At 38.3% G+C, this 26,615-nt stretch overlaps 1 protein-coding gene across 4 annotated transcripts in view; it reads right to left on the reverse strand.

Annotated features, from left to right (window-relative positions):
• Positions 1-1,080: 1,080 nt before the first annotated feature.
• LOC120624298 (ecdysone-inducible protein E75) overlaps positions 1,081-26,615 on the reverse strand; it is a 121,933-nt gene continuing 96,398 nt past the window's right edge. For 2 of the 4 annotated variants that reach the window (XM_039890759.1, XM_039890760.1), the window contains exons 2-5: positions 15,772-15,860; positions 7,385-7,529; positions 3,073-3,308; positions 1,081-2,956 (exon numbers count right to left, since the gene is read on the reverse strand). In XM_039890759.1, the coding sequence (XP_039746693.1) occupies positions 1,418-2,956; positions 3,073-3,308; positions 7,385-7,529; positions 15,772-15,860 (2,009 nt within the window). In that variant the 3' untranslated portion in view covers positions 1,081-1,417. Of the gene's footprint in view, positions 2,957-3,072; positions 3,309-4,554; positions 4,969-7,384; positions 7,530-15,771; positions 15,861-20,959; positions 21,290-26,615 lie in introns of those variants that run through there. The other 2 variants (XM_039890762.1, XM_039890763.1) reach the window with 2 other exon arrangements.

A 26,615-nucleotide genomic window follows, 5' to 3' on the forward strand; every position in this document is an offset into this window, starting at 1 on the left:
AGAAACAATACTTACAACATCTGTATCAGCAACGAATAATCCTTCAGCCATTCATCTTCACATGCAGTCCAAATTGACGCTTTCAGCAGTTCATTTATACATGGGAAACCATTTCGGCATAACCATGGGCATGCCCAAGACAATGAAAGGGTAGTTGTTCGTGGCATGCCACAAGCGTACGTTTGTGCTATTTGTTGTACATTTTCAATTACTGGAGCCTGATTTTCTGACTCTCATTGTCACCCAATTTTTAACCATAATTTGGGGGACGTAAAAAATTACCGTTCTTGTTTGAGAGTTGCCAAAATTTACGTCACACAATATATGTAGAGACATTTCGTGTGCAGTTAAGATTTAAATGTACAAGAGAATCTTGGTTCTACGATCCATAATTTAGATTTAGAAGATGGATTAACTATTTTTTTATCGAAGGCTAAGTTTACTGAGCACTAAGTTAACCTTAAACTTTAATGAAGAAAAAACTACTTAATCTTTTGTCGTAACTAATAAGCCTTGATTTTAATGATTTTCAATGTCATAAACTTAAATTTATAATGTCCGCCTTGTGATTGAGGAAACGTCGACAGACAAGCAGCGGCATTGCGTGCGGAAGAAGGAAGCTCGGCGTAGGGGTCAGCCGCACGGCAGTTGGTAACGGAAGACCGAGCGAGGCCTAGGCCGGCCGTCGACCTGCCTTCTTTGCTTCGCTATTACCATTGCCACTGCTTATATTTGCATGTTTTTGCTAAGTAACCTAATATTTTGGCTACACGGTTAAAACATAAGACTTCTTTAATAGCCTTGATAATATTGCTTGTTAGTAAGCTTCTTAATTTACTTGGCAATTGTTTTAATTTCCATTGAAGTAAAGATCTCTCTCATGTACTAGGTACATGTTATACTTTATTTAAAAAAAACTGAAAAATATTTTTCTTTAGTTCTTTACTGAGTATCTTTTATTAATATTTAGTTCTTTTAATTAATATTTTAAGTGTCAAAATTGAGTTTTGGGTTTCAATATTTATCTTATATCTTAATACGAAGCAGGAATACTTAAAATAAAGAATGAAATTCAATAGGTAATTTTTACAAGTTTTTTTAATTTTAATTCGACAACCTGTCATTATATTAACAAACAAATGACTGAGCACGCTCACATACGCACATACAATACACACACAAACACACCGCGACCGGCGCTGCATTGCATTATAAATTATACTTATATAGTCTTAAATTATTTTTCAGTCTATTGCGCTCTCCTCGTCCGGCACCGGCCCCTCACACACGCGTCTTAAACGAATTATCACATATAATATATTAAACCAATTTGCGAACGATTATTAACTACATAGTTTATTTAATTTAACGTAGGTCGGGGTGGGGTAGCGGAGACGTACGGCTCCGCAGGCCGGCCTCACGCTTCCAGCATCCGGGGCATATAGGAGCGCGGCGGCGACGGTGACTTTTTGGAGAGGTTTAACGGCGCATCCGCTACGTCCACTTGCAGTTCCAGCACCGGCTCGGGCACTGCCGGCGAGCCGCTGCGATAACACGTGAGCAGACCGCCCGCGCGCAGCGGGCATCCCTCGCTCGCAGAACTGGCGCCAGCCGCAGCTATCTCTCCGCGGCGCATGTACTGTTGGATGATGTCCGTGCGCTTTAACTGTTCAGGTGTCATGCGCGGGCCTTCCATTAGACTCTTAGCCAGCACTGAATGTGTTGAAGAAAGAGATGCGCGCAGCGGCCGCGGCGAGTGAGCCGGGTGTGATGGGCTCGCCGGATGCGGATGTTGAGGTGGTTGAGGAGATGGCGTGAGTTGCACGGGCCGACATTCGGCCTCGCCCGTATCGCGACGCATAGCACGAAACTTTTTGTGTCGCTTGTACGCTTCATCCATAAGTAAGGGTGTATCAAACAATGGTGGCGCTTCCAAGACACGTTTCAAAACAGGCATATCGTCTGCTGGGGCAGTTGGTCGTCTGTCCTCCATATGTTCCTCTAAAGAGGATCGTGGGCTTGAGCAGCCCGAACCGGGTCCGATGATTCTTTCATGTTTCTCGTTACCAGACTCGATTCCAGAGTCAGTTGGGGAATCCAATTTACGATAACGTGGTGGGGGTCGCACAGGCGTAACTGTAAGACCATTATGAGCTAGATGAGCTACACCGAGCGCTTCTTCATCAACAGAACCCCGGGAATCAAGCCTTCGGCGTCCAGCAAGTGTTGCTGCTAGTAAGGGAGTACCACAATCGCCCATCGCTTCGCCGGATTCACTACTAGAAACTGAGCCAATTGGACTACGAGCGGATTCTTCTGCAACTGAGTCTGCCCATGAGCATCCTTCTTCATCTCCCCACATTTGCTGCCTTAACAACTCCTTATGTTCTGTACGGAACACTACCAACTTCTCTGTATGAAGCGTACTCAAAGTGCGTAGATCTGGAAGAGTATCCATTAATTCCCGAAGAAAGCCGGGTCTGTCTGGCCTGTTTTGCGAAATGACAGTCTGAAGACACGCTTTCAGTCTTGCGTGCATTCTTTCTACTAATTCCACATTGCGAAGACCTGGTCGGTCCGGTGTGATCAGAACTATGGCGCAAAAGAGGCCTATCTCAGCGTCTGTCAGATTCATAGAATTCATGCGTTCAGCAAACTTAAAAGTAGAATCCACAAGGAACCGTGCATTCGCTCCACTTTGGATGGAGTCTCGCTTCATGAGCTGTCCATTGAGACATATTATACTATTAAGAGGAGCGTCAAACATACAAATAAGACGCACGAAAAGAGCATCAAAAAGTCCACTCTTTAGCAATGTGAATTTGTCATCTTGCGTAAGTAGTTGGAATCCAGGTATAAGGCCCGCGAAGTCAATCACGCCGCGGATCACGTGGGCAAATCGCTGAGAGAACTCTTTCTCAGACTGAAGCTCCGGCGCTGGATTCAGAGGACACGCCTACGACAAAAGAAATAACATGTTAGAAAAATAATAACATTATTAAGTAGAGTAAGGACTTTTTTTTTTAATTTATTTGTGGAAATTTTAATCGTAGAAGAAAGAGTGTAACTCACCAAAGTGGGTTGAGAGTAGGTGGGACAGTCGCGAGCGCGGGCACGCATGGCGGCCACGCGGTCGCGGGTGAACTCGCAGGTGTCGAGATGTGCGCGTACAACTCGTGCTAGCAATCGCGGGGCATCATCTAACTCTGCCGCCGCTGCTTGCTCTTGCGCCCGGGACGATGAAGATTGTTGCATCGCCGCTAAGATTCGGGCCTTTTCACGTTTTGGTACACGCCCAAATCGTACAGCTGCAACAAAAGGAAAGAAAATTCAGGGCGTGCTTAATGGTGACCGGAATACTATGCTAAGTCTACAGCAGTTAACAACGGGATCATTGTGCAAGGTCGCGGCTGCGGGGTAAGCAGACACGTACAGTTGGGCTGCAGCTGTCGGTGAAGGCGCGTATGTGCGGGTGCCGAGCCATGTGCACGCGCAGCTGACGACAGGGGGTAAAGTTCATCGCCCGTTATAATAATTGGCGGCAGTCGCCAACGATGAAATGCGGGATGCGGAACACATTGGTGATTGGATGAACTAGTTTGGAAAACGAATGACAATACGCGATCTGCGAGGTCACGCTAAAAAGTGTTACAACTTTCTCGCGCTAGGCATGCCGCGGATCGAAAGGTAGTATGTGCAGAGGGCGGGCGCGCCACTTTTGGCCTTCGTGCCCGTGCGCCGGTGAAAGTGTTTGCGCGCTCGGCGCACGATTGAAAACGAAAGCTGAGAGCGCCCTCTCGCCATTTCTCCCGACTTTCCCTGCGCTAAGTATGCCACGGCGCGGCAGATGCATGACCTATTGTTCGCAATTGTTGATGCAAATGTGTAGTAAGTAGGTAGCAGCTTTTTATACTGACTCGAATAAGTGAATAAGTAGACTAACGCTGCATTGCTGACGTTTAATTGATTTACACGCTATGTGTTGATATGATTACGAAATATTTCAATTTGTTTTATTGTGATAATATAAATATTAATTTTTTAGGAACATCTTAATTTCTTTCAGAGATTAATAAGAATTTTTGTATAAGTTTGGTGAAATCTTGACAATAAGGTTTGATTTTTCTCAGAAAAAGACTACCTATATTTATATTTTATATATAACCTATGTTAAACATGTCATTAACAACCAACTACCTTACTCTACAGATTTCAAACTCTTTTCATCATCCTGACTTGAAAAATTACAGGTAAAACTTAAAAATTTATGTATCTATAAGTTGGTATAACTTTCCTAACCCTATTATGAATACAGAAATATATAAATTATAAAATTGCTGTTTTAAGATTCTAAAATACCAAATAAAGAAATAAAAGAATAGTATGAAAGTCACTACAAAAATATACACGGTCCGTAAATTTTAGCGTTCATAATATAAAGGTATAACTAAGAATAGGTATGTATGCTTATTTATTTAAAGTAGATATTGGAGAATGAAAAAAAAAGTTTCAATGTTTTTTTTTAAATAAAAATATATTATATCTGATACGTACGGGCATTGTGATATTTCACGACTCCATTTAAAATTCCTTTGAGGATTGGTAAATCTTCACCCATATCTGAGACCATTTTAATTGTTTTTCACTATTAACTAGGTTATTCACAGCCAAGGGCCACTGATAAATAAGTTTGGTAACTATAATATAACTAATTGAATTCAAGTGTCACATAGCACGATTATTAATTAAGCACAAGCACTGAAATCCGAAAGTGCGGTAGGTAAATCCAATGTTTTGTTATTATTCGCACACCGCGATGTACTCAGCGGTTTGCAGCTGGGCGATCACTGTGAGCGAGCCTCGAGTTTTCGTGGCGAACTGCGGAGCGACGCACTGACATAGCGGATAACGATACAAAGAGGGCTGACGACCGATGCGCGGGCCGGACTCCCTCGCACTGCGCCGCGGCGCGCGCCGCGCCAACCTTGAACTTGAGGAGGGAGGGCGAGCGGTGGAAGGCGGCCGGGCGAGAGGGGGGCGCCGTCAATAAACTCCGCGCAGGCCCCTGCCCCCTCGGATGCCTCTCCGCACCCTCCCCTGCCGATTCTCCTAACGTTCTACCCATGAAACCCACTGATAATTCCTATATTTATAATAATTCTTAAACTGATAATTATGATTTTCCCTCACGAAAAATTTGTACTTTTACATTTTATACCAATGTGCAGCAATGCAATGATATGTATGAATACGAAATTACAAAGTCAATATCTGTCTCATAGAATTTATTTGGTTATTAATTATTTGGAGTATTTACCTTATAAGTAGAAAGAATTACGTAATTAAAATGGAAATTATGAGACGAGAAAATAAATTGTACTTATTTAATTCCGTTTAGCTGTTAGAAATTATATTAGACAAAAGTAATTTATAGATTTATGCTGCCAGCATTGTTTATGCTTTATTTTTTTATGCTGCCAGCATCTTAGGAACTGTGCCTTGCTGCGGTGGTTTCGAAGACGTTTTAGATTTTATTTAGTTTTTAAATAGTTTATTTTAGGTTATAGTTATGTATTAATTAAAGTTATAAGTAAAATAAAATTATATTTATAGAATAAAAAAAAGAAAGAGCCCTTTTATAATTAAATTTAAATAGGTAATAATAAACATAACTTAATATTTTTTTCATTAAATCAATCTTATAAAAATAAGAAACGTCTGTTGTGTTGATTGTGCTTATTATTATTTTTGAGTTGGGTTTGAGACAATGAATTAAAATACATTTACCTACAGTAACCTATTTTTTAGAGTAACGCCTAGGTACCTATTAAATACCTACAAGTGGTTAAATATTTCTAATTAACCAGGTAAATACTAAATATTTATTACTTATTATATACAAACTAAATATGTTTAAAAAAAATGGTTTGCTTTTAATTATTATCTAACGTTTTGACAAAACCTATCAACCTACTTTGAGGTAGTTTTATTATTAGAATTGTTATATTAATTTCGACTTCGTTTTTCCTTTACCTACCATGCGCTCAAATCTATTGACACACGTGTTTGTTTTTCCTTAAGTTTTTTTTTATCGTTGTGCGTAAAAATAATAGACCTTAGTAATCAAAGATTTTTTTTGCATGTCTATCTAATAACTTCAACTGATGGAATAAAATATATTCATAAGAGATGAATGAGCATTTGAGGCGTGGTGAGTCTTGAAAATGCCTCTAGCGCCATCTATTATCGAGTGGCGGAACTGCGTACTGCACGTTTTTGTGGTTCTTGTCTAGATGTAAAGCTGTATACCTAGGCTTATCAAACTTCATGTTTGTAAAACTATTTTACTATTCAAAGGGGTCATGTTTTTCGTTAGCATTTCGTATGTAAAAATGTTATTAGTATTAACATTTATATGACATAAATCAGTAAATCAATAAAATGCATGTAAATTAAGTTCGTATTAAATTTGTAAATGTTTAGCAAAATATTTAGTTAACCATGTCAATTATAAAAAATATTTAATTAATTCGAACTTGGTGAGTTACCTATGTACTTATTACTCTTATTGTAAAATATTATTGTTTATTTGTACTCGTAAATAATTCTAGTACAGTTAGTTTGTAAATCGGTTACGTATTGACATGTCTCCGCCGAGGGCAATGAATCGCATTACGAAAGTGAAAACAGAAATTTCACTTTCGCGGTTACGAAATGCACCTTTCTCCGCTTTCACCGCGCGCGATTGTGTTCGAAGTGGTGAGCGCCAGCGAGGCGGGTCCCGCAACGAGCGGAGCGGAGCGAGCAGCGGATGCCGGACGTCGACCTGCTTAGCGTGCGCTCACCCGCGCTTGCATAACCGACCTCCCACACCGCGCGGCGCACACGTCCTCGGAGCCCGCGCCCCACCGCGTGTTCGTGGTTCGCGGTAAGCGAAATAGGATCGCTCCGCAGAGTAGCGCTAGCGTAGTAGCGCTCGTGCCTCGCGTCCTACTTGGCGCGTTGAGATCAACGAGTGACTGCGTTATTGCGCGATCGACCTTACTCTGTGAGTTGCGTATGCAGTGCAACAAATGAAATACATTTCTGTGCTAATAACGTAAGCCCAGAACGAGAACAAGAGGGATATTACAAAATTGTTACAAAATAATTTATCTTATATTTAAAAAAAAAACAAAAATTATAATGGAACAAATAAATATCATCTTCAGACACTATGATTAATGCATATCTACCGCTAGTATTGATTATAATTTATTAGGTATTTTCCACAAAAAATAAAATATTTTGTATAAACAAAAACATTTCATTAAACATATTATTATTTGTTCCTCCACAAAAAATAGCAAGACAGGTAAATAATAAATAGATTTTTGAAACTCACCATCTCTGCTCATTCCGACAGCGATGCATTTCTTCAATCGGCAGTATTGACACCGATTTCTGTTAATTCTTAAGATGGAGCACTGCTGGTTTTTGGTGCAGGGTCTGTACTGGATCTTTTGTTGTATGGAGCGGCGAAAGAAGCCCTGGGGATCACAGCTACAATTAGAGTCCCGTTCAGGATCGGAGCTCTCGTCACTGGAGCAGCCAGAGTCGCTTGACTCACGGCGGGCTTCCAGCATGCTCACCAGCACCGCGTGCCGTTCGCGCAGTTCAGCGCCACACGCCATGTCCACTACCATTCACAACCACGCCACTCACTACCACACGAGCACCGAGAGAGCTACAAGTACGTGTCTCGCGAGTCGCGCCTAGCCACACTGTGATACTTGCGTTGCGCTGCACCGACACGGATGGTGGCCGACGGCGGACTGTGCGGGCGCTGCGGCGTACGGCGCACAGTTACCCGCGCGGGCGCGACCTACTTGCCGGCCGCCGACCCAACCGAGAAAGTGAGAGTGCCCTGGCCCCCGCACACCGCCGTGCCCCGCGCGCGCTCCTAACGGTCCTCGCCGCTCTAGAATGCGCTGCTGCCGCTGCACCGGTGCGCCGGATATAGGCCGGGCGCATCCCGGCGGGCGTCGCGGCGCGAGGCCATTCACCCCGGGTCGACGGCCGTTCGATTGCACAACAGCCATACTCCGTGTCCCTTCACCCCTACCGCTCTCCTCGTCGCCCGGGAGCTAGGACACGGGCAGCTCGGAGCGACGACCGGCTCTGCGCCCGGTGACGTCAGCCATGCGTCACGGCCTACCTCAATGCGCGCGCGCTTCCCGCTAGGGGTGCATTGCTCTAATTTATTGGTTTGATATCGTAGCATGTGCCATCGGAGGGACACCTACATGCATTTATATTTTTTCCTAAACGTAATTTTTTCCTAAAAGAAACATAACTGTAGTTGAAATTATCTATTAGACTGTACGTTAATAGTTAAAAGTTATTTTGTTTACAAAACAGTTGAATTTAACTCTTAGTTAAAATTTGTATACCTACCTAACTATCTACTGAAAAAGTGGTTTACGAGGTCAAATTAAGTAGCGATACGAATCATTATGGTCGGGCTGCTGCTGAGGCTGCTGAGTGGCGGCCGCGGTGCAGGCCGAGACTCGGTCCGCTGGCCCAATTTCGCGCTGCCATCGATCCATTGTGCGCTGTGCGAGTGGCCCATAATTGGTCGCAACGCGGGCACTGACCGGCCGCGCGGCCGTTGACCCCGAAGCGCCACGAAAACAAAACCTTTTCTGAACACCCGCCAACTACGTTCGGTGTGTAGACAAGACTACAAGAATATGTAACACGTCGTATACTTTATCATAATAATATAAACATCATTAAACGTACCTATTGCTACTTATTGTTACCGAATTTTATTACAGTAATAACGATTTGTCTGATTTTAAACATTTGACCGTTCGACTTTGAGGACGTTGTGCTAGAAATGTATTTATTATGTTAGAATATTCATCTCGATATGTCAATGACCACGAAACAATTAACACGGTGACATCGTTTAGTGTTTTGAGCGACTAAGTAGCTACCTACTTTTATAATAAATATAAATAATGTATTTTGTAGGTATAATAATCATGTAGGACATCCGCTGTAATATGAGTGCCTCAAATAAGCTTAGGTATTTCATTACATTGTATAGGTGATGATTTAGTGAGTAAAATGATGCCATTTATAAGCAACCATTCAAAAACCTATGTAGCCGTATCTCCACTTGTAATGTCAGACTCCTCTAAGAATAGTATGTTGTTACGTAGGTATGTAAATAAAAGGAAAACAGTAAATATACACAATAGTGATGAATGCTTTAGCTAGCCTATTGTAGGTCAACCTCGGCCCCTATCTAGAATTTTCGATTGCGATGTTGCTAACGCGCGAGAAGCGGATCAACAATTTTTATTATGAAAGTACATTGACATACTTTTCTACTTTACCTACGTTAATATTTATTTTGAATTATATCTTATAAATTTGTATTAATGACAGAAGTTGTTAAATCTTTTCCGATGAGTTTTAACACAATTAATTTCCAAAAACAAATATTTGGATAGGTCCTTAGTGAGTATAATTTCTATTTGCTTATAAGTTTCTGTGCATAGTTTATGGTAAAATATTTCAAACTTCCAAATACAATAAATTATAATAGATATAAATACCAATAAGTATTTAAAAGAAAAACTTAATGTTATATATATATATATATATATATATATATACTCATTTAAGATGATGTTGGATGAATTAACGATTGTCACATAACATGCCAGCGTTAAATCTAAACGGTTAACGGTCCCGCGGACAATGACTGCCGATATGGCTTAGCCGAAAGCTCGGAATCGCTGACGCATGGACTTTCCGAGGAAGCGTCGACCGATGACCGGCCTCGACTAACAGTCCACTTCGTGCCTGCCGGTGTACAGATGTTTACCTACTTGATAACACTATGAATCATATCACTTGTGATTCATTCCCTGTTCGCATATCGAAAATCTATATTAGAAGTTCGCGTGCCAACCTAACTACTGCCAATAAACAAATAATCTATCGTCATAAAATTAATTGCATTACGTAGGTATTTACTTTATGTATTGTTAACTAACGTGGAGTCTTCTTATTTAGTAAATAAACAACTAATGTTGCGCACTAAATTAAAGAATGGTACCTACTGGAATAGTATTTACCTTTTCCATTATAAACAGTGAAATGGACATTACTAATTTTATACTAATTTAGTTAGGTCAGAGTTTCGTGTGCAACAAAATTGGCATAATTAGAATTACATACCCATCCTTTTTTCATTGCTTTTTGCACGTTTGAGTTGTCAGTTCATTCATTAAAAAACATGATTAGAATGTTTGTCATTATTCTTAGTTCATGGCTTTACTTTTCTTTATATATGCAGAATTTTACGGGTTTAAATTATAATCTTAACTATCATTACCTACCAGCAATATATCTACTTCTTACATTTTAAGCTTGATGCTATAACTTGAACCGGTCTCGAATGAACTGTAATAACTGAGAAGTTATTACAGTTCAATACCTTAGAATATGGAGTCTCCGTATATCTTTCTTACTTAGTCAATATAAGAACAATTTCAATATCGAGAAAATCGAGATTGAAGTCACGTTATTGTTTTGTACTAACTGCTATAAAAAGAGAAACTGTAATTGCTGAAATGTTGTTTATTCAAGGTAATCGTCAACAATTCTTCAAGAATATACAAACGTAAGTAAATATTGAAAAGTTGTACGTATTCTATTCGTATTCTTAAATTTATTTGTCTGTTACAAGAAAATATACCGTGGGATGTTCTTATTAAAAATGAACGCGGCGAGATCAACGAACTTTTAAGCTGACAGTTCAAAAATAATGTGGGTTACGTTCACGTTGCGTACATACATTCGTTGACCGTAAAAGTTCTTACGGCAAGGAGAGGCTGGAGGCGTGAGTCGAGCGCGCGGGGTCGTCGACCGCCCGCCCTGCACTGCGGATCGGTGCCGAAAAAATAACCGACCCACAACGAGAAGTATGTCGGTCACCGTGCGAACAAAGAACGCGCATAGCGATGATTTACGCGTATCGCGCTTTTTATTACAATAACATTAAATATTGAAACAATGCAGCGACTTAATACCTACTACCTGCATACAATATATTACATAGGAACCTATATAGCTAAGCGCTTAAACATTTGTAAACAAATGTCTACCGAACTAGCAAACACCTAACTGTCAGACACTAAAAGGAAAAATACAAGCCAGGATATATTTTTAAGCTTATTGTGCAACCTTTAACGACACCTAAATAAATGAGACATTTATGTCAATCGTACCTACTTCAAAAGAGCTTTTATAAAAAAGCTTAGTTTTAAGAATTTTACTGATGACATTTCCTACACACCTAGGCTATACCTAACTACTTAAATAGAACGAGAAAGTAATAATTTAAGAAGGTAGGTAATTGTGGTTAATTTTTACTGTTCCTATTATTACAGAGTTTTTATCTCAGGAAAGGTTTAGGTACTCGATGTTAAGTGAAAACAGATTGGTAAGATACTCATTTACCCATAATTTCAATAATTCTATGCATTAATTATTATGTTCTATTTAGATGTAAATAGATGTTAAATAACTTGTTATTAATTTAAGTTAGCGTGTAAACAATGGGTTATCATGTTAATGCCATTCGGATTTAAACAATGTAACGATAGGTAGGCAGACCTTAAATATAGCAAATTAAAAATAGTAGGTAATTATTCAATTATTAAATTATAAGACATGTAGTAATAAAATGTGGGTTCGTTGACATCACTGAGTACGGACACGCGCGCTCGTAGTAGACCGTAAAACCATTCATTCACGATTTTCGTTTGAAGGCGCAGAACATGATAATGTGTAGCGAATGCTGCTTATTGAACACGGCGCCATCTCGTGGCGAGTAGTCGAACTACAGTTTAGTTTTCTTTACCTGCGTCGCTAGTTGGCGCTAGTGGTTATCTTTTTACCTATTAATTTGATTTTTGTTTTGTATCATTTTTTTAGATTAGATATTTTTTTCTTTAAAATATCCTATAATTTTCGGAACGAAAGGTAACCTGGTTATTTGAAGTGTTTTAGAACGTATTTGTTTATTAACTTGTACAGTTACGAAGTTATTAAGAATATAGCAGCCCTGTTTATCTATCATTTTTCATTCAATTTCTTAAAACTAAAATTAAAAAATTAATATACCTAACAAACTACTAACCTACGTAACCTACCTATAGTTATAAGTCTAGACCAAGTGGAACTAATGTTTGTTTACCATCCTATGTTTATCATATTAGAGGACCTACCTACAGATACTTTTTTTTTTATCTAATACAATCTTCGCGGCTTGAAATTATACTACAATTTATTGACCGTCAGAGCTCTATTTACATGGAAAACCACTTCCCCTAGTTTTACTTATATAAAAAATAGGTAGGCAGGTACGTTAGTAGGTAGCCAAGTATATTTTGAAATACATACCTAACCTACCTCTACTTTACCTATTTTTACATTTGTTTATCATAGTTACGTATGTAGGTATCCAAGTAATTATGTATCCAAAAAAAGAAGTTGAATGACAACTATTTCCCGTCTCAGTTCGAAGCTATTAAGATCAGAGAACCACAATGGTCCAGACACCACACGACGGTGATCCCCAGGACAAACATTGTCCCGACTCCCGAGCCCTGAAGCGGCGGCCGACCAAACTTGTAACATTTAAACCGGTTATCGGTCACTTGCACTTCTATTCTCGTCTTCCTTGCAACGCTTTACCTTCAGGAGTATGTATTCATACAACCATTGTACGACCTTAAAACTGGTTGAACTGCAGTCGTCATAATAACGATCGAATAGCATGACGCAAATTGGCTGTACATTTTTAAAGCTTTGAAATGGTAAAATGTGCCAAGGTATAGCCTACCTAACCTACTTGTCTATGAGAGGCTTTTAGCTATTAGATTCTACGTGTCAACACACGGATAGGTATCTAGATACTTATGTTTTGGTAACAAATATGTTTACTGGCCACTGAAATGAAATGGTCAGGTATTTTCCGTAAGCAATTCGCGGTGCGTAAACATTTAGGTATTTCTAAAACTATTGATCTAGGTACCTACCGTCTTAACGCGGACAAAACCCGAAAACTTAGTGGTGCAAGTGAAAAAGGCATATTATTGTTGTCTTAAAGCATTAAGATTCAATCTACTAAATAGCTATTTAATTTTATTAATTACTCATGCGTATAAACTTTAAAGGAATCTATTTACGGTTATACTTTTTCCTTTACCTTCCATGAATCCTTCTCCCCAGACGCTACAAGAGCTCTTAATAAAAGTAATACAGGAAGTGTTCTGTTCTCAGACAAAAGATCAAGTGGGAAAGTTTATATGCGGGCATCTGTTATCCACGAATTATTGAGGTAGGTACCAACGCATTTACTTTGAGAAATAAATACTTGAATGGTGTAGATACTAGATGATATTGGAAAGCAAGATTTTTTTGTCACGTCCAGTGGTACTTTGGGGTATATAGTCAATTGTGTCAATGCAAGTTAAACTAATTAAATAAATCTCGAATTCCATTATTTTTAAATCTTATCAATACTATGGAACTTATGCAAGTTAGTCATTATAAAATATGGTGCTCTGATGAGAATGTATTGGGGCCCAGTAGGTACGAATCACTGAATCTAATAAACTCTTTGTTCTATCCATACTTTGGTCTATACTATTATTGTAACCACGTGCCATCAAGCATAGAGCTTGTAAAACATGACTGCTCTAGTATTTACATTTTTCGAGTGTTTAATAGGTTTTTATTTATATTTTAGAACCTTTTAAAGAAATACAAATAAAGGCAGCCGTTTAACCTCATCATCAGTTGGTCTGACCTCGACCCTTGCAAAAAATACAAAAGGACTCTAAAAAGAAACATTTGAAAGAACGGCCCGTTCCCGTGTGATTGTTCCGGGCAGGTAGATAGGGTATCACAAATAAAATTTATAAAATTAGGGCGAACGGACTGACCGCGGAGCCGAAGCCAACAGGTACCTATGGGACCCATCGACCTCAAACACTATTTCACACATAACAACACGATTCCTGAGTCTAATACATTTATGGAACAGTTCTACCTCATATTGCTGCATAAAAATATATCAATAGGCAATCAATTGTTTAACGAATTTTGCCGGAACGAGGAAGAAAGTTTTCAATCAAAAAAAACTATTATTTTATGACCGTATTAATTTTCATTCGGTCGTTTCCTTGTTCATGAAAAAGCAAACTACTATTACGTAAAGTAGGTTTTAATTTTTTTTTTTAATACCAGTTCAATGCATGGAAAATAAGATAAACGATTGCCCGTAATAAAATTTAATAATATATTAAATAATTTCTGGGCAACTCGTTTGCGACTACAAAATTAACAGATTATTTTTAAATGTAACTTTTAGTTGCGTGGCGTAAAGATACCAAACTAGATTTTGACCGTGATTTCCGCGTAGACTTGGGTTTTTTTAATATTTCTGTGGGTTACGCTTAGCTGCGTTTCCATCTGATGTTTCGTTTCTTCTCATCTTATACCGATTGTATCGTTACGATACAATCGGTATAAGATGGAATCTTCCAAACTTGGAAGGGGTCTTCAAGTTAAAATTAACAGTTAATCACACGCTAATCGGTTTCTACAAAATACTGTGAAAAATAATCACTAAGCGGTATGTCAGTTCCGGTATGCTAACTAAATAATGGAGTTATGATATATTCCCCAATTCCGTCTCAGGCAAGAATCGAATGCTAGACCCCACACATATCATTACCGCTACTGCGCCAATAAGGTCGTCAACGATATTCGTAGCACGCGCGTTCATTGTTGTACCGTTGCAGATTATAATTAGATGGCGAAAACGAATACGCAAAGAATTCGAATGTTTATACATCAAAAATATCACGGCCGAGCTTTGTTATCTGTGTCTATAGAGATTGTCTTCCGTGTGTCGCGACCTTGCTGTTGAAACTCAGACATTGAAACACTTCCAGCTGGCGCTTATAAATAAATATACGAGATTGTAAACTAATGTAAATTAAATTATTTCATGTTTACGTCTAATAGTGAGAGTTATCTTATCGATATTAACGATTTTATAAAAAATATTGATAATTTGATCCAATCAGTTTCTGACGGGCAGAGGTGTTTGCTTTCTTGATTATACACGAAGACGTTTTTTTCTTATGTAAAACTTTTATAGGTTATAAATAACCTATAAGTACCACGAATTCTAGATAATCTATAATTAAAAAGTCGTTTGTTTTGTATAATATGACCTACACGTGAAAGACGTCAGACTAAAAGTAGAAGTGACGGAGACGGTTGAACAAAAGTAATTATCGTAAAAAAAATAAAGCGACTTGCAAACGTTTCCAATTTTTTTTAAACAACCAAAGGGTTGTCCATTTTTTCAGTAGCGTATGGTAAAAGACCCACTTAAGCTTATATCACGCTGCCACTGAGAGGTAGAGTTAATACAAAACGACAGACTTGACGTTTCATTAGTTCTTATATTTAGGCGTACTTGAAATAAATGAATTTTGAATCTTTGAGAAATGTTTTTGCATTGCGGAGCATTTGACCTAGGTAGTTACTTCAACACCGAAAAATATATTGGTAGGACATGGCGTGGCATTTTCAAAGAGGATTGAAAGCGTCTTGTTGGTGAGCATGCTTGATAACGATAGCTTTTATTAATAACAGTTTAAAGAAATGATGAACAGATTCAATATTTACCTTGCAGCCCTCACAAGAATGCACTCCGTAATGGAATCCACTCGCCTTGTCTCCGCAAACGCGGCACAGCACAGTGGTACCATCGAACTCTGAAACAAGCGAGAACACAATGAGAAATAATGATTTTATTGCACGTTTGTTGCGATTAAGATCGTTGGTGAACGCCAAACATCCTGACTTATGCGGTGGTAGGTATTTTAAACAAACATGCGCACGTGACCTGTGTTAAGGTGACCTTGTCTCACCTTCATTTATTACGTTACACAAGTGTTTTATTGCAGTTTTGCTGCACCAATTTGGCGTATCGTTGTTCAAATAAAGTTGAATATAAGTTTATAACCTACAATATGATGGATCGTATTAGCAACTCCCTTTTTTTAACTAGGTTGCGAAGTAGGAAGTAGGAAGGAAGGTTTATGAGACCAACCTATGAATTTCAAAACACACTGCGCTGGTCAAATTGCGCTGCAATTTCGTTAATTTATCCATTCCTGTGTAGGTCACGTCTTGCTGAATTACCGAAATTATATTAAAATTATATTATATATTAAAGGAAGCTAAGTCATTGTTAATATTTGTTAATTTTTTAAAACACGTACCTATCTAATATCAAACCAAAGGCTGTTACGCAAGCTACATACATTTCTTTAGCTAATAAAGCAAATGACGCAAGCGCATCATGTTGCGTGCTTTGGTGACACTGAATAGTTATTTTAGAAAGCGCTAACTCTCCAGTGCACTTGAGGGGAGTCGTTGACCCTTTCAGTGCGACTACGTTCACATTCTACCTAGCTTCACGTGTTTCTTTTTTGTCTGTGATTTTAATTAATTTACAACTGGTAGTCTTGGTTATCTGAACACTGTATCGAGAAAGACATTACTCCTCAATGCGTAATTAAAAAATATATTAAGTGTAGTCAAATTTTAATGATCAAATCGATTTGTTATTGGGGCAGTGATAGATAAGATGGCGGATGGATGCCACAAATGCTTTAAACACGATAATGACGTAGCAGGTCGGTCGAGTGTAGGACGAAGGCGTCGCGGGACCCCGATCGGGAAACAGGTTCGTTTGGCGCCCCCGACTGCTCTCACTTTCCCTTTACTATGTTTGTTTATTTGTTAAGGGAGCGAACCGGCCTTTAGGAAGGAACTTTCTATTTCTGGCGTCAACCACTTGCCTCGGGTCGACGTTCGGCGCAGTCGCTTTCTATGGTGTTACTTTCTTTTTTTAGTAGCGGTGAACGGCTGCTCTCGACGCAACATTTAATTTGAGTATCATCTTTAGTATTTACGACTTGGTCTATACATGTATTGTGCAATAATGATAATAATTTGGAGAAAACTATGAAAGATGTAGTGTATCGGTAGCTACGTAGCGCAATAGTAAGCGAATCATAAATGTGCATTCATTTCTCTTCGTGTGATGCAACTTGAGTGTCTTTCTGTGGAGCGCGTGTGAGAGTCGCTCGTTCGTTACGTCAATTAAAGAGGCAAGGAAAGTGCACTAGAAAGTGCTGGCTCCACGTAACGTGCTAGGCGAAGGCGCGGGCGGCACGCGGTCAGCCGAGCGTGCAACGCGGAGACCAATCTATGTCAGGGCGATTTTTGCAAATAAGTGGATCACCAAAACATCTACCATCATCAGCACCCATCGGCTCACGTACGTATTACGTTGTCTACACGGGTAGCACGTTCGATTTATCAGTTCCTCGTTAAATGCTTGTTTACTTATCCGTTAAAGAGTGTAAAGATAATTTTTACGTTTTTCTTGTTTTAGCACGTTTTCTGTAATCCTAATCTACAAAAAATTCAGTTTCTTGGTGTATAGCAAAAATATCTATAGTCACGCCAGTAATATGGAATCATTATTTATCTATTTATAATTATAGTTGAGGTACTCTGAGAATATTGAATTACCTTTATTTCAATATTTGCAGAGTACCTTCCTCTACAGTACACTATATATAATATATCATGTCTAGCATAATGTTTAATGTCATCTTTCATTCATTTGTATTATAGTTATCGATAAATAATGTAGTTCCATCTAGTCAGTTCAAGTGGCCCTGCCGCAATAACAAGATGTTAAAATAAATAAATAAATATGCATTATTAGCTGTTTAATAGCAGGGATAAGTGATACATATTCAAGCAGCTAGGTAGCCATACCTGCGTAGTTGAAACACTGAGTTGCTAAGAAGAGATTCACTACTTGAGTTTACTTGTTTTTAACATTGTAATTACATCTGAAAGTCGTAAAGAAACAGCTTCTAAAACTACTCAAAATATTAGATACCTATCTCGTTATATTCGAGATAAACAACAGTCACAATAGCAAAGTGGAATGAACGAGAAACGAGAATCGAGAGAAAAGTAAAAGTGATAGCCACAGTGAGGCGGAAGCTGACGTTACATTGAACCCACAGTTCCACTAATGACTTTGGTGTGATAATATTATTTTAGTAATAAGTTAGTAGGTAGGTATAGTGTAGAAAGTCTTTGGTCAGAGAAATTTCATAAAAATGCTGCTGTCTTCTGTGGGTAAAGGGTAATGTAAAATGTCACGTGCGTGGACTGAAAGCAACATTATACCTACTAAGTTTACGACATTTTCACTATACATTACTTGGTTCAAGGGATGTTCTAGGTAGGCAACATACCTAATTTGAATTGTAATTTTAAAATGTGGACAATCTATATCTGAATCAAAATGAATTTTATTTCGGATAGAAAGAAGAAAATATTAAATTAATTGGTTTGATTGCGTTCTCTAATATCATAACGACCAAATAACTGGATTTCACTATCTGAAAAAAATACCAATTTATTTCAACTCCATAGATGTGTATCTGAAATTAGTTATTCCTATCATATAGTGTACAGAGGTATACTCATGAAATGCTTAAAGGCAACGTAGGTACAATCGCCCATCAATCGCTATAGAATTTTTCTATTTCCTATCATTAGGGCCCTGGCCTGATAAAAAACTATAGTACAGGCTACTGGTACCTACGTACCTCGTGCTAACAAATCGATTAAGAAAGTTATTGGCAAAAAATCAACTGCCAATAATACTTATATGTGTCCCTCAGTAAGGTAGGTCATTATCGTTACAATCGGAATTAACATCATTAACAAAATATTTCACGGACTTGTAAAAGAAGGGGGTTTTATTCCCAGACGCGACGGTTAACTCTTTTGTTGTTTATAAAATCAACTGTAAAGGTAATCAATAAATAAGCGATAACATCATTAGGAATCGAACGCAAATCTATAGGCTCCCTGCGGAATTTAATCTTCACAGTCCCTACTGGAGTATTGGACCCTATTGAATCGCACATAGGGAGTGAGGACCCGTTATTCTGAAGTGGCGTAATATTTGCACAATGAAATATTAATTGTTTTCGCCAAGCCCTTGGCAGTAATGTTCAACAATCAATCCATCAAACTTTCGTTCTGCCAGTTCGTTTCTAAATGCTTTCAAAGCCGTAACTATAAGTTTTTTACCCTTTCAGTTCGGACCATTAATCAAATAAGAAATGTTAAAAATGATGTTATTTAATCAAGTGTGACATTGCAAAGAAATTAACCGTTTAACTAATTGTTTAAGAAATTAAATCCTTAGCGTTCTACACTCCGCAAAGGCAAAGTTCTACACTCCTTCTTATATGTTGGTAAGAGATATAAAGTACCTACTAAACATACCTACATACATAGCGTTCATATATTTTAAGAACTAACTTTTTACCGAAAAGTCTAGACTCAAATGGATAATACGTAGCAACATAGGTTATAGGTATAAGTACGGTATTTCTACCAGCACGGCTAGCATGGGCAGGAGACAAATCTCCAGGGGGAAAGGATTAAAAATTATCTTCTCCTACAGCTTTAAAAACTCTCAGAGCACTGGCTTTATCAACTCTCAGTGCAAGTAATATATGTGTATTAATAAACCATGTTCACTTTTATCATATACCTTGTCAGGGGATATAATCGCGGGATATAATTTTTTCCTCCAGCATGTGCCCTGCCGTAGCCGTGCCGTGCCTTGCCTAGATTAGTCTCAACAGTTAGTTTACAGATTAAGGGATTTAATTATGATATTGGAGCCACAGCAAAACTACTACTTCTACTAGCTACCTATTGAAATATATCGACTCCTCTTAGTCACTGGTAACCTGCTCTTTGGTTAATCCAAGCCTCACTTGAGTTTTTGGAATTGAATGCATAAAGCTAAGGTAGGTACGCACCTAGCTTTTCTTTCCACATTTTACGCGATACGGTTACTCTTTATACGAGATTCAGTTAACTGCTGATATATAATAATATTTACCTATATTGTATTGGCTTACAAACAAACCCATACCTACATCTGGTCCTATTCCATCGGTAGGTATGCGTTCTTGGCAACAAATTTTATCTATGTGTTAATTAGAATCGAAAGTCATTAACCGCTTATCAGAAAGCTTTTTGTTAGAGGTGCGTCGTACGAAAATAAATGTACAAAATAGTTATAAGTAGGTACTCATATGATCAATAAAAAACAAGGTTGTACAGGTAGGATCTTATTTTGTTTTATATAAGTAGGTACCTACCTATATTCCGTTTAACATAGTTCGGTTACAACTAATATACATAAGGGATTTAACTGTTATTTTAGTTATAGCTAAGTGTACCAAGTACGTACCTAGTAATGTAAACCAATGTACGAAATTGTCTTAAATAAAAATAAAGACCAGCACCGATCCAATCGACCAGCTCTAACACATTGGTAGAGCTAAGCCAGTAACACATTGGTAGAGCTAAGCCAGTATTTTTTTTTATTATTTTCAACACAAACCAGTTCAAATTCAATTTATTTTATTTTTCTTTTACGTACGTAGGTATGAAGGTCATTATTATTTTTTTATAACGAACCATGTTTTTTCTTTCCATCTGTTGAGAAGTTGGTAACAACTACAGATTTGAATAATTTTTAGCTTGTGAAGAAAATAACATACCTAAATGTAATTCATAAAATAAAGTTTACTTCTTATTTATCTATTTTATTCACCAAAGTATGCATCAATCTATAACTATTGTAGGTTTTTTAATAATATTGTCTGTAAGTTCCAGGTATCCTGTTTTAGTCTAATAGCGGCGCGCGCAAGTGCTCGATGTAAACAAACAAATAACTGACTCCTACCTATATGCAGCTCTGGTTCCCGTTCCTTAGGGGCCGAACTCATCATGGTATCGGCCGGAGTTAGCGCATCATAGCGCCCATAGCTGCTGTCCGGAGACATCACTGAGTCATATGATTTAAACTTAACCAAATAATTATAGTAGTTCCGTTCACACTACACTACACGTTATCCACATTGGAGCTCCACAATTCCTCTAACATATGTCCTGGGCACAGTATTAGGGAATATGGAACAGGAGTGCATAAGCCGAAACGCGCGGTCGACACTTCGCAAAGGATGAAGGTCGCTCGTCTCACAATACTACCGCTGCACGTGTCGCGTGCGTCTCAGTCGAGCTCGAAAGACGAACTGAGCTCGGGTCGCGCGCACTTCTGTTCGTAGTCGCGCGCGTCGACCCTTAAGAGTGAAAGTCTGCAAAATGATCAACGCTTTGTGCGATACAATCGCTTCGACTGCGTGCTGGACTCCGCCGAGCGAATGTCGCCTTTATCGGTATACGAAGCCTGTCTGTGAGCGAGCCTCGGCGCGCTTCGAACTCCGGTCTCCGAGGTCATTGCCGCGTTGTCGATGGACCAATCACGAGCGCGTTCAGACGTGCGCGGCGAGCCATTGGAGGGCCCAAAGCCCCGTACCCCGCGCGTCGTTCCGCGCGCTCGGGTTCGAAGACCTGAACCTTGCGGGCGCACCGCGGCCAAGGTCGCGCGAGAGCGGTGCGGACTGAGAGCACAGCCGAACGTTCGAGTGGGACACAGCTGCGGCCGTGTCGGTTGCGTCACACTACTAAAATATTTTTGGTGATGGAACGTGAGTGAACTTGAACACGAAATCGAGCTAATGGATAGCGAGTGCTGTGTAGGTCGCCGCGTGACGGAGTGACCCGCTGCCGACCCGCTTGTCTGGCTGCCCTCATCGGCTAGCACTAACTTCCGGGAACAACTCTCAACTTCCCCACACAACACACACTCTAACAACACTATCCTATCAGATAGCCCTATCTATTAACTTGTAAATATAGTTGATAACAGCCGACGTGACGCGGCATTAATTGAGCAAAAATGTTACATAGGTAAATCTTTACTTATTGGTTTACTAACATACCTACCTAGTTACCTATTAATATCAATCTCTCCATACAAACTATTTTACTATCTCAATAGATCTAAGTAGATAGGTAGGTACCTACCAAGTTACAGATGTTTTTATTTACAGGGAGGATACCTACCTAGTAGGAACTGGTGATGGATAGGTTTACTAACCTATCTAGGAGAGATCGCGCTTTGAGCGCTTTCTTCCCAGTAATAATAAACATCCAGGACGCAACGCGTTAAGAAAAAGTGTAGCCTATGCAATAAGCAGTTACCTACCTCCTTACCTACCTATCTATCTTAGCCTAGGTAAGTACCTAATTCTATAAACAGCAGAAGGTTTAAAGGTGGTCAGTGATGATGGGAAGGAAGAAAACTAAACGAAAAAAAAGTTCGTTCAAATTAAAGCGCCAAATTCAACAAAAATAATGACGTCAGCTTAGCAAGTATGGAGTTATTGATAAACAAGTTTCTATAGCCTATAAGTACCTACATAAATGATTTGATTTTATATAACATCCCCGGCAATGCGTGTCAAAGTGATTTGAACCGTGTTACTGGAGCCAATAAACCGCAATCGGCTTTACAGCAAGAGTTATTTATGTGAGATAAAGACGAGCGGCGGTGGGCGGCGGAGCGGGTGAACGACCTGGAAATTTTGGCGCAGGCCGGTCAAGGCCACCTCCCGCGCAGGCGTTTTGCTACACTCACAAAAGAACACTCCAATTCCTATTTGAAAATTATTACATTTCACCGCGCTATAATTTACGATTAAAACAAAAAAGATTGTCCATAGTTACAATTATGGAAAAAATCCGCCAGATTCGAGACAGATTGTGGATTATGTACCTACAACGTACAACGTAGGACAGATTGACACGCTACTTTTTAAAGAACTTATGTTGAAAATCCATTACTTTCTAAGGCCAAATTTTCGTTTCATTGACTTGGCGGTTAAAATCTGTGTTATTTTTAGAGGTGTCTGTTGGTTATACGTCAAATAGTTAGTCTTTAAAATCTTGTGACGTTGATTTGTAGATCATTTTTAAAACCTCGTTCACGCTTATTATCATTCAAAAAAAGCAATAACGAGGTACCTAACTGGTGTTAACTAGAACTAGAAATACTATCACTTAACAATATCAGTAGAAGTGGTAAGTGGTAACTTATTGCTGCGCCCCTAGTTACTTCGTATTTACAAGTAAACAAGAAAAGTATTGATTTATTAACAACTAAGCAAACGTCAAATAATAGATCGGTCTACCATATAATATTTATTTTATATTATGAGAGAGCGCGTCATGATTTTTTCAATTACCTAAATACGAATTTGGCATATTAATTGTAGGTACAAAAAAACTACCTACGTACGTCAAGGACTTCCGCAATATCGTCTGATGCTATACAGTAAAAAATACAATTCCTATATGTTATAACTGCTAGATGTTGCCTGCGTTTTTCGTCCACGTTTATTACGTATGAAAAATAATATTATAAAAAATAGCTCTATGCCGTAAATAAAGTAGATTGAAGATTTAAATAAAGATACTTTCGCATTATTATCTTAGTGATGAGTATAAGATAGTGATTGATAGGATCAACAAGACTATTACTGAGTAATTATGATTCCTATAATGAATTAGAAGTATATGGCAGATGTATAAAAATTTAAGGAAAAAAAAAACTAAAACTCCTAAAAGGGTTACACATGCCGACATGTGATTGAAAGGTGGTTTGTTATCGGCGCATTTTGTTTACACTTTTTGCTGTTATTTTTACCCTTCAATAGGTAGGTAGTACTTTTTCCTTGAAAAGTTTCACAAAGGGAGCGTTTTTTAAGGTTTCGCAAATATCCTCCTACGTCATGGACGCTTTTAGATTGGTAAAAAGGAAACCATTTTTTTAGGTCTTTGTGTCACAAAAAATTAATGGGCGCAATTCGAATAGTAACTTTATAAAACGGATTCCAAAAAAATTGGCGTGCTATTTTATTCTCCTCGATTATAATTTGGCCGTTTTGCTAGATTTTTGATTTGGTAGTAGGTGCATGCTCTGTGATAGACCTCACTGAAATGTCTACGTTTCTTGAATCGTTATCACTTTATATATTATCACTTTATGTGCAAACCAAAACAATTTTTTAACTTTATGTAAAATCGGTTTTGAAGTTAGATTTTTGAATTTATTTATTTCAATTTCGTGCTTGTTTTTCGGTACCATCACGATTTATGTATAACGAGGGCTTAGGGCCAGGATTACATTTCTGGAAACCTATTTAAATAAAGAATAAATACATTTTAGGTTTAGCATTACGTATTACATTCAATTCAGATCCTAGTGGGAAAATTGACTCGTCTGTCTTTCCACATAATCTGATTTTAAGGAATGTATTAATGTCGCAACAAGAAAGAAATGTTCAATTATTAAGTTTGTGTCAGTTTTCCTTATTTCTGTTAGTATATTTACTATCTTGTTTTGTCATTTTATAAGAAAAGCTTTATTAATTATTAGTACCTGTATTGTTGGAACAATCATTTGAAAAAATAAAGTTAAGTTAAAATTTTTTAGGATGCACTTAAAACTAAAAACAAACAAAGTAACTACAATACCATATGTGCACATCGAATTTATTCGTGAAAGTGAAATGGTTGCCTAATTTTTTTACTTCCTTCCGTTGCCCTCACTTTTTAATATCGGGACGCGAATATCAAATTACATGGTAGATTGTACAGTCAACTTTTTAATTCGTTTTAATTATATCTTTATTTTTATGGCTCTAAAGCTCATAATAGCTTGTATTAAAAGGTGCATATAAAAAGCCGGCCTGGTGTCAGTCGGTAGCCACATGTATTAGAGGCATTGTTCATTATGACCGCAGCGATGCACGGTGGGGCCGATTCACTTTTATCGATCTCGATAGATCGGACTCATTTTTTGCAAATAAATAAAAAAGTAAGCCGACTACCATATTGTTTGCAATTTATGGCTTCCGTTTTTTCTATATCCGGATTAAAACTGAGAGCTTTCCTGGTGTGACAATTAATAAATTATTTTGAATATTAGTCAACTGTAACGAAGTTGATATTATGTGCTCGGTAAACCATGAACTTAATGGTTCTCGAACAAATAGAAATATATTAAATTTATCACGTTATTATCACAATTTAGATAATTTACTACTATTCAATTAAATATCACATATTTCACTTCCTCTTCGTTAAAATTTTTTGTCACTCATAACTTTCTAAGGTTGTCATGTATGTATGCCTATCAAATAAATAAAAGGATAGACCAGTTCAGTATGAATTATAATGACTGCCTGAATTGCAATCGTTATCCTTTGAGTTAACATGAGTTTAACAAGTTAGGAGTTTGTGCAAACAATCGAGGGCAGGCCGGACGGCCTTCTCGCGGTTCTGGACCAAGGACACAGAGACAATGGGGGCGAACGTGCCCAACCCACACCGGACAAACGGGTCTTGGACACCAGGTATAATAATATTATCATGAAGGTCCCCCATGTTTAGGCAAACTTTATTTCGCAGTTGCCCTGGTGATTTAAACCTTCAATCTCAAGGATAACAAATACGAACCTATTAAGTAGGTACTTATCTACTTACCTATTTTTAATTCTCTATAAGTTTTCTAAAATTCATAAGTTTGAGTATCTATACATGAAAGGTATCCATTCATTAGATTTATAGTTACCTAACAAGAGCAAGAAGAAGTGATGGTAGCCTAGAGGTCCCAGGGCGGGCCAGGAATCGATCTTGACCTTCCTTTCTGGGGCTACCGAGTCCGATCTCCAGCACAAAGCTTAACTTTTCGGAATTACATGGGTTTTAAAAAAGATAAAACAATTCATTTACTTTCCTTAACGGTAAAGCAAAACATCTTAGGGTAAAGTGCAATTGTTGCAATATTCTCAAAAGAATTTGAAGTCTACTTATCCGCTTGGCCAGGGGCAGCGTGGTGGACAACGGCCCAAATTCTGTACGTTTACTCTCTAGTCTCTACGTATGAGGACTATAATAAGGTAGTGTAGAAAGGTAGTACTTGTCAGTGGAAGAATAACGAGACGCATATATTGTTATGCCATGCCATGTAAGCCATAAACCGCAATAACACTGTTTTGTCATATGACAAAACATTATAATTGCTGATTATTAAAAAAGAGCGCGGTACCAGCTATAGACTATACATACTTTTTTTGTAGCTGTGTAGTAGAAAGCTGTCAGCAAAATATCGAAGAAGAGTTCTGAGAATTCTCGAGGAAGTTTGTTGGTACAACGGATGCCTGTAGCCCGGTTCGGCCAAGGTCTTGCTGACAGGCGGTTATGCGATACGCGAAACACGCAGTTGTTATTGTATTTGTTATACTTAACCAAGCTTCATAATCTAAGGTATATTATGTAAAATATATAATGCTGACAAATCTTCATTAATGCACGAGTAGCTATTATATTAACTACCTGAGGCACTTAAATGTTGATGCACCCTTCCCGTGAATTTATTTACCGATACTTCGAAATTAGAATTACTAACTCTATAGAAAGCTGATGAAGTAGGT

This window comes from Pararge aegeria, chromosome 6 (assembly GCF_905163445.1).
Source record: "Pararge aegeria chromosome 6, ilParAegt1.1, whole genome shotgun sequence".
Classification (NCBI taxonomy): domain Eukaryota; kingdom Metazoa; phylum Arthropoda; class Insecta; order Lepidoptera; family Nymphalidae; genus Pararge; species Pararge aegeria.